The sequence below is a fragment of the Acipenser ruthenus genome, chromosome 2 (assembly GCF_902713425.1).
Source record: "Acipenser ruthenus chromosome 2, fAciRut3.2 maternal haplotype, whole genome shotgun sequence".
In the NCBI taxonomy this organism is placed as follows: domain Eukaryota; kingdom Metazoa; phylum Chordata; class Actinopteri; order Acipenseriformes; family Acipenseridae; genus Acipenser; species Acipenser ruthenus.
In genome coordinates, this window is record NC_081190.1 from 14,203,255 (window position 1) to 14,215,634 (window position 12,380).

A 12,380-nucleotide genomic window follows, 5' to 3' on the forward strand; every position below is an offset into this window, starting at 1 on the left:
ATTATTATTATTATTATTATTATTATTATTATCAAGCTGCATGTGGTGTTTCTAGCAGACAGTAAATTACTCTCATATTAAATGATTTTAGATACGTGGCCATTCCTTAAAGATTTACTCTAATTAGTTTATGCTCAGTGATATGAAAATAAAATAAAACCGACTCCTTGACCATTAAGGCACTGTACAGTTAAAAAAAATGTCTAAATCACCCCAGAATGGTGGTATTTCATGCAAAGGAGGTGATGCAGAAATACTTTTAAACTAATGAAAGGTTTTTTATATGATTAAAGAGCTGATACACGATGCATTCACTCAATAATTACAACATTTATCAGACTCCTGAGAAGAATTTCACTGAAATGTTCTTTTAAAATGTTTTAATTCTTCAAAGAACAGGACAAAGAGAAGAAAGTGTTTGCCATTTCTAGCAATTGTATTTGTCATGGTACCATAAAATCCAAACCACAGTATTTTCTTTTATTACTGTGCACTACTATATATATATATATATATATATATATATATATATATATATATATATATATATATATATATATATATATATATATATATATAGGGCAGCAGTGTGGAGTAGTGGTTAGGGCTCTGAACTCTTGACCGGAGGGTTGTGGGTTCATTAGGGGACACTGCTGCTGTATCTTTGAGCAAGGTACTTTACCTAGATTGCTCCAGTAAAAACCCAACTGTATAAATGGGTAATTGTATGTAAAAATAATGTGATATCTTGTAACAATTGTAAGTCGCCCTGGATAAGGGCGTCAGCTAAGAAATAAATAATAATAATAATAATAATAATAATAATAAATATATATATATATATATATATATATATATATATATATATATATATATATATATATATAATGGTGTGCTTCAGTTTTGAAAGATTTTCAGTAAAATACACTGCGCCATTGCAATAAATTATTAGCCATTAGTTTTACTATTAATTGTTAGTAAGAATGATCTTTTATAAAGCAGCTGAAGAGGAGAGGGATTTGGTAACGGACACTGTATGTTTTTTGTATCTGATAGTCTTTAAACCTTTAACATTTTTTATTTAAAATGTATGCATAAAAAGTATGCTGCAATAGCATGACAATTTGTTATCTTTGTAAACTAGAAAAACAAAGGTATGTATATTTTTTGTACCAGTGTTGTCTGTTGCTGTTGTTGAGGTATTCAGTGCTTATTTGATCAGATCATTACATTCATTATTAGTGGTTTGCTGTAAACAAACAAATAAAAAAACATCTGATGGCCGATTTATGTTTTGATATGAAATCTTTTAATGCTCAAACTATGATTTTGTTGTTATGTTTTTGCTCAGTTTGGATTTCCCAATAGTGACACCACCGTTGTGGCCACAAGTGGCACTAAAGTGAATACTATTAGAACTATGTCTCACGTAATCATTTATATCCTCTGATTTGCATGATATGTATTTTTTTCATTTGTCTATGTCCCATGATATCCTCTCTTATGATTTCTGCACTTGTCTCTGTTATCTGGTATCTTTAATGAAGTCACCAGCATATTTTACCTTTGGGGCATACTCTGAGCAGGCATGAGCAAAGTGGAATTTCTGTAGTAAGGCCGGTACTGTTTGAGCTTTGCAATGGAAAATAGCTGACAAACCCATTTGTTTTAGCAGGGACAACATTACTGGTGCACTGGCATTACAGAAACTGCACTTTTCTCAGAGACTGCCCCAAAGGTAAAATATTCTGATTAAACTATACGCCATAATAAGTACTATTATTTACAGATTTGTTGTCATATGCTTAACATTGAACATTTGCGGCGCATAAAAGGAAAGGGTTAAAAAAAAACCTGACACGGCTCAATCTCAGTATAATGGTTTATTTGATCTACTCTTAACATGCTACATTACTTGATCATTTCTACTTCTGAGACATATTCACAGTTTATTTCATGCAGCTTGGTATACATATAGATATCCATACACATAATCTCTGTATTTTTCTTGCTATAGCTGTCCACTATTAGTGTCAAAAATGGCAATCATTTATTAACAAACACTTAGATTAAAGTGGAAGTAGTTACCTTAGGCCTCAACTCAGTCCTGACACAAGAAAAAGATCAGTATTTAAAAAGATCTTCTTAAAAAAGGTCTTCCTTTTTAACTGAAATGCCAGTGAAAGCGTATCTGGAAGCACATTCTGGTACTTCACATTTAGGTTGATCTATACATTTTAAGATGAGGAGTTTAAAATTCTAGAGTCTGAGGAGTCTGATCTTTCATCATAGTCATCCTCCGTATATATGGGTTGTTTAGGAACCACTGGGCAACCATCCTCCTGAATTGTAATCCTGTGATCCTCCGAGGGACGAGCTGGAAGGACTGGAGAACTTCTGAAGACACTGCTGGAAGCATTGGAGAATGGGGAAACATACTGGGATCTCAGCTGGTATTGCTGCTGCAAGGTCATGGTATTCCACAAGGTCAAGTCATTGTGAACAAATGGGTTGGCTTGATTTCTTGTCAATGAATTCCTCAGCATGAGCGGGTACCGTGGAGCCTGGGGAAATGGATGCTGCAGAGGCATTGCTAAAGGACTGGGCACCATGTTACTGGATTCAGTGGAAAACCTTAGAGAATCTGGAACCCTAAACGCGGATCCCACTGACCATTTGGATGATGACACTGGATAGGAGCCCAATGTGTGGTCAAACAAATGTCCATTAGAAGGCAAAACCAGAGAATCAGGTCCTTCAGTGGCCGATCTGTCAGAGTTTAGCGCAGACCTACTGGAGAGGAGAACCTCTATGGCACCAACCAGGTCGCCCCCACAACCCTTAAGGATCAGTTCCAGAACAGCAGGCTTATGACTCGGGAATATTTTCTTTAGCACTTCAAGTGGAGGTCTGTTGGCCTTCAAATGGAAAGGGAGGGAGACTGATCCAGACAGACCTTCTATCACTAGATGTTGTTCTCCGTGGTGTTTAGGGCTCTCTGCTGTCGCTTCTGTACTGTTAGTGTTTATTTGTAAAGGGTAGCGACTGTCATCTGGCACTGGGACCACTTCAGGGCTTTCAGGGGTGTAGCAAGGCTTTGGTTTGGAGACATCTGGTGAACTTCTTTGGTCTTGCTCTTTGTCACTGTAGCTCTCTCCATTGTCTCCTCCAGACTGGTCACCTGAACACTCTTCATTAAGATCTATAAAACCAAGGGATATATTGAGCTTGAATCATGAGGAACACCAGTAGCAGAACATAATAGATTTGTTTTATTATTGTTAATGTATGGTCTTGGTATTGAAAAATAAAAATATTTTGGATTAAATTAAACATCTTTAAAGAACGATGTTTATTCTTTGACAGTGTTTTTTTATTTACATTTACTTGAATATGCTTTATATATATATATATATATATATATATATATATATATATATATATATATATATATATATATATATATATATATACAGGTAGTGGACAAAAGTATGGAAACACCTGGGTCAAGTATATTGAAAGCAAGGGCTTCCACACAGGTGTGACTCGTGTTAATTAAGCAAATAACATCCCAGCATGCTTAGGGTCATGTATAAAAATGCTGGACAGGCCTGGTTGCCTATAATTATGGCTAGCATGGTTGCAAGAGGAGACCTCAGTGACATTTGGCAGGAGCTTCAATGACCAAGACAGCTCAACTTGCTGATGTCTCACGAGCAACGGTGTCTAAGGGCACGGTGTCTAAGGGCGTGGGTTCAATCCCCAGTGGGGGACACTGCTGTTGTACCCTTGAGCAAGGTACTTTACCTAGATTGCTCCAGTAAAAACCCAGCTGTATAAATGGGTAATTGTATGTAACAATTGTAAGTCGCCCTGGATAAGGGCGTCTGCTAAGAAATGTAATAATAATAATAAAAGGTGATGTCGGCATGGAACTCCAAGGGAAAGACATCATCAGCAAAGGGCAACAGTGGGCGGAAGGGCATACTCCAGCATCATGATATCCGTGCATTAATTCGAAGTGCAAGGCAAAACAGGCGAGCAACTGCAGATCAATTGACTGCAAATTTCAACCTGGTGCACGAGCAGCCAGTTTCATCAAAAACGGTCCGCCGAGAACTCCACAGAGCGGGATACCATAGTGGCCCAACGCCCTATTAAATGACTTTACATTGGTGTTTCCATTTTTTTGTCCACTAACTGTATATATATATATATATTTTTTTTTATTATTATTATTATTTTTATTACTGGATTAAGTAAAAATTGTTGTTTAATCAGATTGGTTTTGTCTCCCCAGAAAATCGTTCATGGTATTAAACTATTAAATACCATTAAAAAAAATAGTTAATCTACTTGAACTATATTTCTTCAGCCAGTAGTCCAGACTATCAATAGTAGAGACTGCATTTCCAATAGCCTCTTCGTTTCTGTGGAAAAATGCAACATTCAAGCAATAGGTTATCAAACTGTCCCTGGGCCTTTGATTTATGAAGATTTACTTATTTTTCTAAAAAGCTGTTAACAGAATCTGCTGACTTGCTGGCAGTGAAAAATTTCTAGTCAATGCATTTTGATCATATTTTGTAAACAGATAGCCTGTTGCTTGGTAACATTTCACTTCAGTTTGCCCTTTTCTCAGAAGTGATTGCTGTTACATTCGATGTACACTGTCTTCCTTTGATTAGTGTAAACTTTTAAACTTGAATGTCCATCCATCAGAGTGAAATCACTTTGATGTGAAGTCAATATTAATTCCTGCAATGTGAAGTCAATATTAATTCCTGCAAGGGCAGGCAATTTGTAAAGTTTTGAGCTGCTCCCAAGATTTACCAGTGTTTGAGAGCAAACAAAAGGAGACGGTAAGAATATCTGGTTTTGAAAATAAAGTACGATACTGCACTTTAGGTAAATACAAATTGGAAACATACAACCCTATGGGGATCCCTACATTGGGCAGTGTTATGCATCAAGTTTACCATGATATTTTTACATGATACATTTGCACTTTTGCCGTGGTTATAATATGAATTTACCATAGTTTACCCTGGTTTGCCAGGTTTATTAATATGCTTTACCATACCTTGCTGTTGTTTTCAAAGCTTACCTGTGCTTTACCATGATTTCACTATGCTTTATTACACTTCACTATGCTTTTGGTAAACTTTTATTAGGGAAGTCCCTTATAACCACAAATTTCATTAACTTCAATTTTAGGATCTCCTTCCTTAATCTACAGTAATATAAGTGACTGCCCAGAATCAGCACATTTGAATGTATACTTTTAAATTATTATGCCTGCTAATTATTAGGTTTTGTCTCATGGAGATATGTAGCAAAATAAAAATTAAATAATATGTCTGACTACATATTATACATGCATGATTTATATTATGCATGGAGAGTTTTATATTTGCACATCTACAAAATAAACTTTCCTTTTTTTTTTTTTTTTTTTTTTACTGCTGCTCATAAACAGCATGGAACATATTTCGATCTTATACACAGACGCTTTGGATTGTTTCGGTTTTATATTTTATCTTTAGGAAACTTTAAAACCAGTAACCTTGAGTAATTGTCGGCCTTATTGGCATTTGCTTTACGCGCTATTTACGCGCTGGAAGAAGGGCTTGCGCACCCTCTGAAAGCCTTTCATCTAGCGCGTAAATAGCGCATAAAAAAGCGAGAATAGGGTCCTTAGTAAACAAAATGGTATGCATCGAGTGCATTTGTGTTCAATAATGAATCTGTGGTGAACCAGTGGATGATCGTGGTGTTGTGACTTTCATCAGTAAAAAAAAAAGAATTTAAAATATTCGAATGAAATATAGTTAATCTAATCTTTTGGATATAATTGAATTCTAAAAATATATATTTCTGTTTTGTTTTTCGTTTTTGATTTAATTTAGAAACAGTGACAATCATTGTCAGACACAGTCTGCGCATTTACTGTAACGTTAAACAAAAAATGTTGATGCGGGTTTGCTGATGCTAAAAAGGCACAGTGTTTATACGAATCCTAAAATAATTGTATTGCAAGGTGCAGAAATTTGGTACAGTTAACAGAATTATTTTTCTTAAATGTTTAAGGCCCTTATAAAGAAAATATGGGTAAGGGTGTCCGCTAAAAAATAAATAATAATAAATAATACGTATTTTAGTGTTGAGAAGATTGCTATTTAGTTTGCCAGTTGAAAATTAATTCGCTGAACGATGGAAGATATCGTTTTAAAATGTAATTTATTTTACTGATTAATAAACCCAATATAATTATCAAATATTCATATATTTAGACATATAGATTATAAAGCATTGCAAAAATACAACAGGATGTATGTATTCAAGTTCAAGTTAAAAGATAAAAATACAAGAAACGCATTCGTTTATTTAGCGTTACATTTAATATATAGACCACGTGTGTGTGTGTGACTGTAATGACATGGGCTAGATATTTGAATTTGTGTATTAAAAAAACAGCTACTTTTGTACTAAATACATTGATACTGTATATTACATATGTACGAGTATAGAAGCATATACAATTATCATCAGACCTGCTAACTCATCAGATCTATCCGTGGTTAAAAACGCAAGTTTGAATAATCATGAAAAAAAAACTCAAATACTTTCTCATGTCACCCATCAGCAAATAAAATATTATTTTACATAGGCCCGCCTGTGTTCTATATACACGGAAAAGACACATTTTAAAGAATTAGGGCTACATCTTTAAAAAAAAATGTATGCAACAGTTTTTCAATATATATTTGATTTTTAAGAATATACTTTAGATGCACAAATACTATATATGTGTTTAAAGTCTGTTGAAATCGGAGTGTAGTTATTTAACAATTGGTTTACAGTGTAAACGTGGATCCTAAAGTCCACCTCCTGCAGAAATAAAAAGTAATTTAAAGATTAGAATAAATTCTACACAAAACAAACACCACAATTTCAATTTCCGTAAGCGAAACTTTCACTGGCTTCTAACATTGCTCATTTTACCAATATGTCATGCTCTGTTTTATTTTTTTTATATTTGGTCAATACACCTTAGCCTGATATTTAGTTTGACACAAAGTTAATATTACATTTATCAATGTTATACGTCTTAAATGTCAGCATAGGACCAACATGGTGCAATAATAATAGGCTACTGTTTGCAAAGCACAATGTGCGTATCGGATGCCTTCATCTTACCCGGTTTTGTTGGCTGAATGCTGCCTGGCTGATCTGATGCCCATCTCATGACACCTTCCCCGCGTCTCTGCGGCACTTGCTTGCTGTCTCCCGAGGCAGACGCGGCGAGGCCCGGTAAAGTTCTCAAGGACTCTGGAATCAGACTTTCTAAACTCTCGTTTGCCTGCTGCCTTCTTAGGGCAACCTGAGCTGCCATTACTCGCTGCCGCTCAATGATTAGGATGCACTTTTCACAGGTACAGTCCTTAAAGCGACAGTAACGTTTATGTCCCTTGAGCCAGGAAAGGACCCCATGGTTTCTGCACCGGGCGCACTTCGGAGTCCTTTGAAGAGGTGCCCTTGGCTGGGAGACGGGACCCCCCATGTAGAGGTAGGGAGATCCGTAGCCATTCATTTTTGTGCAGGCTAATGCCTTTTTACCTTATGATGATCTAATAAAAGCACAAGCGCATCTGCTGGGTAGTGAAGCCGATTGTAGGAGGCGGTCGAAGATCAGCGTCCCAGACTGTGCAAGATCATAAAACGGATGTGAGGTGTTGATTCAGAGATTAAGATCCACCTTTCACTGTCAATAAAGATGAGCATCAGGGGGATCGGCATGTATTAATGGAGGCAATTAACCAAATACTATCTCTCACATCACTGACGATGTCCTTTGCTGACCAACCCATGATGCTGTTAAACCTTAGTCCTCCAATTTGTAAGAAAGTCATACTCACAGAGTATAGTCCATTAAGTTCAAATATTATAAGTCCATCGTTTTATATCGATTGAGACCTTGTCAGCTATAAAATAACTATTTAGTAGCATGTTCCTTTTTTTAGTTTCAATATATTTGCGTCTCTTCTTGCGGTTGTGTTACTCCTGGTTAACACCGGCATTACATTTTGAGTAATTTAACTTTCTAAGTTTGAGCTGATGATGGTGCTGTTCAATTAATCAGACCTGCACAAGTATCTTAATTTCATGATAATGAACTATCACGTCTGGTCATGTCTTTGTTTAATGTAGCCTATTTCAACAGTTTGCAAAATGGTCATATCATGAAATGACACGATTCAATTCTGCCAAATCCGTATTGTAATATGCTGCAGACATAGGCGGTTTATAGTTGAGTTAACTGCCAAGTTCGGTCTACTTCCTCAGGAGTCTCGAGAGAAGTGCCTTTCCAGGTGATCCTGTTGAAGAGGGTTAGATGGAGCATGCGTGCTTGATGGAATGTAAAAATGAAACCAATATTTTTTTCATACCTGTTATTCCAGTGCAGTCATGTGCAACAGACTCTCACGGGGTCTCGAATCAGCTATTTTATGCGATTTAATTTTCTTCAAAGAACGAGAAAGAAGTCATTCAAATGTTTCGGAGCCCATATCCTTCTCTATTGGTATTCGAATATAAAACTAAGAATATTAATTTAGGACATAGGCCTAATGAATTAATACAAACAATGCACTTGTAGAGTTATTTATTACAAAGCAATTTTACATAAAAAAAAACAGATTTATATTTTTAAAGTAAGTTGTTTTGCTTTTGACAAATTGTTCGCTAAGATTTGTGACTAAAAACTAAGGCATATATATATATATATATATATATATATATATATATATATATATATATATATATATATATATATATATATATATATATATATATATATATATATATATAATGTTGCATTATAAGCATGTATTATATTAAGCCAAATCATAATCTTAGTTCAAATACATAGCATGATAATGGCAATAATTTTACCTGATATATATCAGACTAAACCAACGTCTAAATATATTCTTGGTATATAAAAATTAAAATTATAATTCCAGAACATGTTATATAGACCTACTTCAAAACAGGGTAAATACATTGTATGAACTATATTTGAAGTATAATCAAATACATTTTCGATATTTTCTTAAATATGTTTTTCAGAAGGGTACGTCCTATATGATTGTTGAAATAGATATAACTTTAGGCATATAAGTGCAATTAATTGATTTTAGCTGTAAAATCACGGAATATGCAGCTGTGTATAGCTTATTGTTTATGGTGATGTTACGATATTGTGTCATTTCTACCATATCTGATGTTTAAAATATTGGAATATATCAAATATCCAAAAAGCATACGAGATTATAAATGGTGTCAACTCCTGCATGCTTTGCATATAACTTCGGTTCGAGATTTTCATATACAAATTACACAAAATAGATAAATAATTGCTTTTCAGTCACATACGAGATGGGGCCTCGTTGAAATTAATTTTACATAATTTGTTCTCATAGTGCAGTAATCCTTTAATGTATTCAATGAGAACCTTCCTACCTAAACTGCTAGCAGCTATTGACTGGATGTCGGTTTAAAACTAGCAGGGTAAGCATTTGGGATGCTAAAATGTCCCCTGCCTGAGAGCCCATTGTAACACAACACCGGACACCCCCGAGTCCCATTTCGAGTCTTAAAAAGGTTTATTCAAGCAAATAATGGGATCCCAGCAGAACGCCTTTCAGAACAGGGGGCCACGGTAAACTTCACCACATAAACTCCGTTTCCAGGGCTATTAAGCTTTTAATTGGAAAATAGCAGAGGAAAATTCAAGGTGACTATAATGTGCTTGCAGTTAGTAGAGAGTAGATTGGAAGATGTTGGGTGGTGTGGGAGTCGGTTTGATGTGTTTATAGAGTGATAATGGTATAATATAATTATTTATGTTTGAAGTCACCGTTTGTAGAATTAATATACACAAAATAAATAAATACATAAATAAAAAATCTTGTACATAATAAATGTGTCATATATAGGCGACTACGCTTTTAAACGTGACTTTGTTACCACACTGCAAACCAAATGTTTAAGAATTCAACATAAATCTTATGCAACAGGTTTGAAATGCATTTTAGTATTTATTCTTTACCTTGTGTTTTTTTGTGTATTAAAGTGCAGCCTTTATATATATATATATATATATATATATATATATATATATATATATATATATATATATATATATATATATAATGGACACATGCATACAAATCGGGAATGTATTCACCATTCTCAGAGCATAAATTAGACTTTTAATTCAGAATTAGACAATTTCAGAGTTCTTTGAAATTACAAATTGTGAATAAAAAAAAATATGATAACATTTCACAATTAGCTGAAACATAATGTTTGACTATCATGGTGGCTTCGACCATTTCAACTGGCTGCCATGATCTGGGGAGTATGCTGGATGGGTGCAGTGCACAGATCTTGTCAAGCTCCATAAAATGTCCATGAACACACAAATTAAGAAACACAATACACAATCCACAGTGCAATTGACCAAGACTTGTATTGATGGAAGATAACAATCTTATATTTTGTACTGCTGCATCCACCCAGAACTCTTTTTTTTTTAAAGAACATACAATAATGTCAGGTAAACCTTACCTGATTCAGTATGTGCTAGTAGTACCAAACACTCCTGAATAATTACAGGATCTTCAATTAGTTATATTGTCTTTTAACAATAGCTTTAGGCAATTTGGGAACCTGCTACAGACCTACCAGGTATCATGGAATACATCTGATACAGGCATTGTCCTTTATATGTTTGCTAGGTGGTAAATTGTCACCAGAAAACACAGATGCAATTGGATCACACAAGGAAAAATACTGTTACCATATTTTCCATAATTACCTTTGCTTGTGTTCATTTCATACTAGTCTCAGTTGGGACTGGTGTCTGGTAATAGGAGTGGGAAGTCCCAGCTGTGCTCCTCAAACCAGTCCCTTAGCTTAGCTCTATGGATCAACAAACCACAGGATCGATGGACAATGACACACTCAATCATGCCTGTGACAGTGAAATACAGTGATGACAGGATCATGCGTTGGGGTCCTTATTTCACAAGGGTTTGGGCCACTAGTAACCCTCATTGATCAGATGAGTGGCACACACAACGGTTCCATACAGTACACATCCATGGGGGGGGATACACAATACCGAGCCTGTCATACTACCACATCATTTATGAGTAATCTATATTGATGACAAATTAGCCCAAACATTGATTCACACATTTATTCCTCAGTACTGTACCAGAAGCCATACAATGATAGTTATGAATAGACTTCTGACAAGAATTACTGTATCAGACCTTACCCAGCTTAGCTGGATAGGTTATCGATTAAGAAAATAATTGATTACAAAATTTGGTACAATTTCAAATTATATATCCTTAAATAAGCATTTCATATTTCATTAGCCTACATGACAACTACCTTAATTATAGTTAGCAAGAGACTTATTACTCATCATATAAAACCAATAAACCTTTGTTAATTCAAGAACACAGATATTTAATTAAGCATTAACTGCGAGCGCAGTTTCTGTCTTGTAATTTAAGGTCATTTGCAGTACAGTATATTATCCCCAGAGCATTTGCTGGCTAGTAATACCAAATGTAATCATGATTGCATACAATTTGAGACATGGCACCATTACTTAGTCTGAAATGTATCTCTTCAATTTGTCTTTCAAAATGCAAGACTGCAAACATTTTATGGACTGTTCAAGCCTCTGTTCTACCCCAGCTATATAATTTTATATAATATATAATTTTATTTTTTATTACATAAAAAAACAGGAAACATATAAAAAGGATTATATAATATATAAAGTATATACATTTTATATAACAGATGTAATGAAAAATGTAAGTGCTGTGCTGGAATCTAACTTTTTTTTTTTTTTTAATGCTTGAATTTAGCAGCTTCATGACTTATCATGTCAGTTGCACTCATTATGTATATTACATTAGTGTTTGCTCCACAAATTAAATAGTTTGGTCTGACAAGTCCAAGTTTCCCCTTTTCCATGAAGGATGTCTGTGTTTACAGCATGTGTAACTGCAGTGCAGGGTAGTGTACTATACTATGACAATAGTGGCACAGTACAGCCTCCATCAAAAGAGGAAAGAAGTAGACTGCTGTGGGATTTCAAAGGCAGCTGATGCTGTTTGTCATTTATAGTGACATAAGCAATAATTCCCAACATGGTCTTCTCAGCCCCCTGGACTTTGCTGCAAAGGTACAATCTCAACTCCCCGGAAGGGAATATACAGATCACTGGTGAACAGCGAGTTATCCATTCAGAACTATTTGAATACCTTGCTTACATATACCTGTTCAGT

General features: G+C 34.9%; 1 protein-coding gene across 1 annotated transcript; it reads right to left on the bottom strand.

Moving 5' to 3' along the window:
- Window positions 1–1,872: 1,872 nt before the first annotated feature.
- On the bottom strand, window positions 1,873–8,333 carry LOC117964099 (doublesex and mab-3 related transcription factor 3-like). The gene is made up of 2 exons (XM_034906487.2): window positions 7,201–8,333; window positions 1,873–3,202 (listed from the first exon to the last, which is right to left on the bottom strand). Exons 1-2 carry the CDS (start codon window positions 7,592–7,594, stop codon window positions 2,238–2,240), a joined length of 1,359 nt encoding a protein of 452 aa, XP_034762378.2. The 5' UTR covers window positions 7,595–8,333; the 3' UTR covers window positions 1,873–2,237.
- Window positions 8,334–12,380: the final 4,047 nt, after the last annotated feature.

Excerpts from the sequence above, each read along its gene's own strand:
- LOC117964099 (XM_034906487.2), bottom strand. The coding sequence starts at position 7,594 with ATGAATGGCTACGGATCTCCCTACCTCTACATGGGGGGTCCCGTCTCC. Across the intron at positions 3,203-7,200 it reads CATTCAGCCAACAAAACCGG|ATCTTAATGAAGAGTGTTCA; the intron begins GTAAGATGAAGG and ends TTGGTTTTATAG.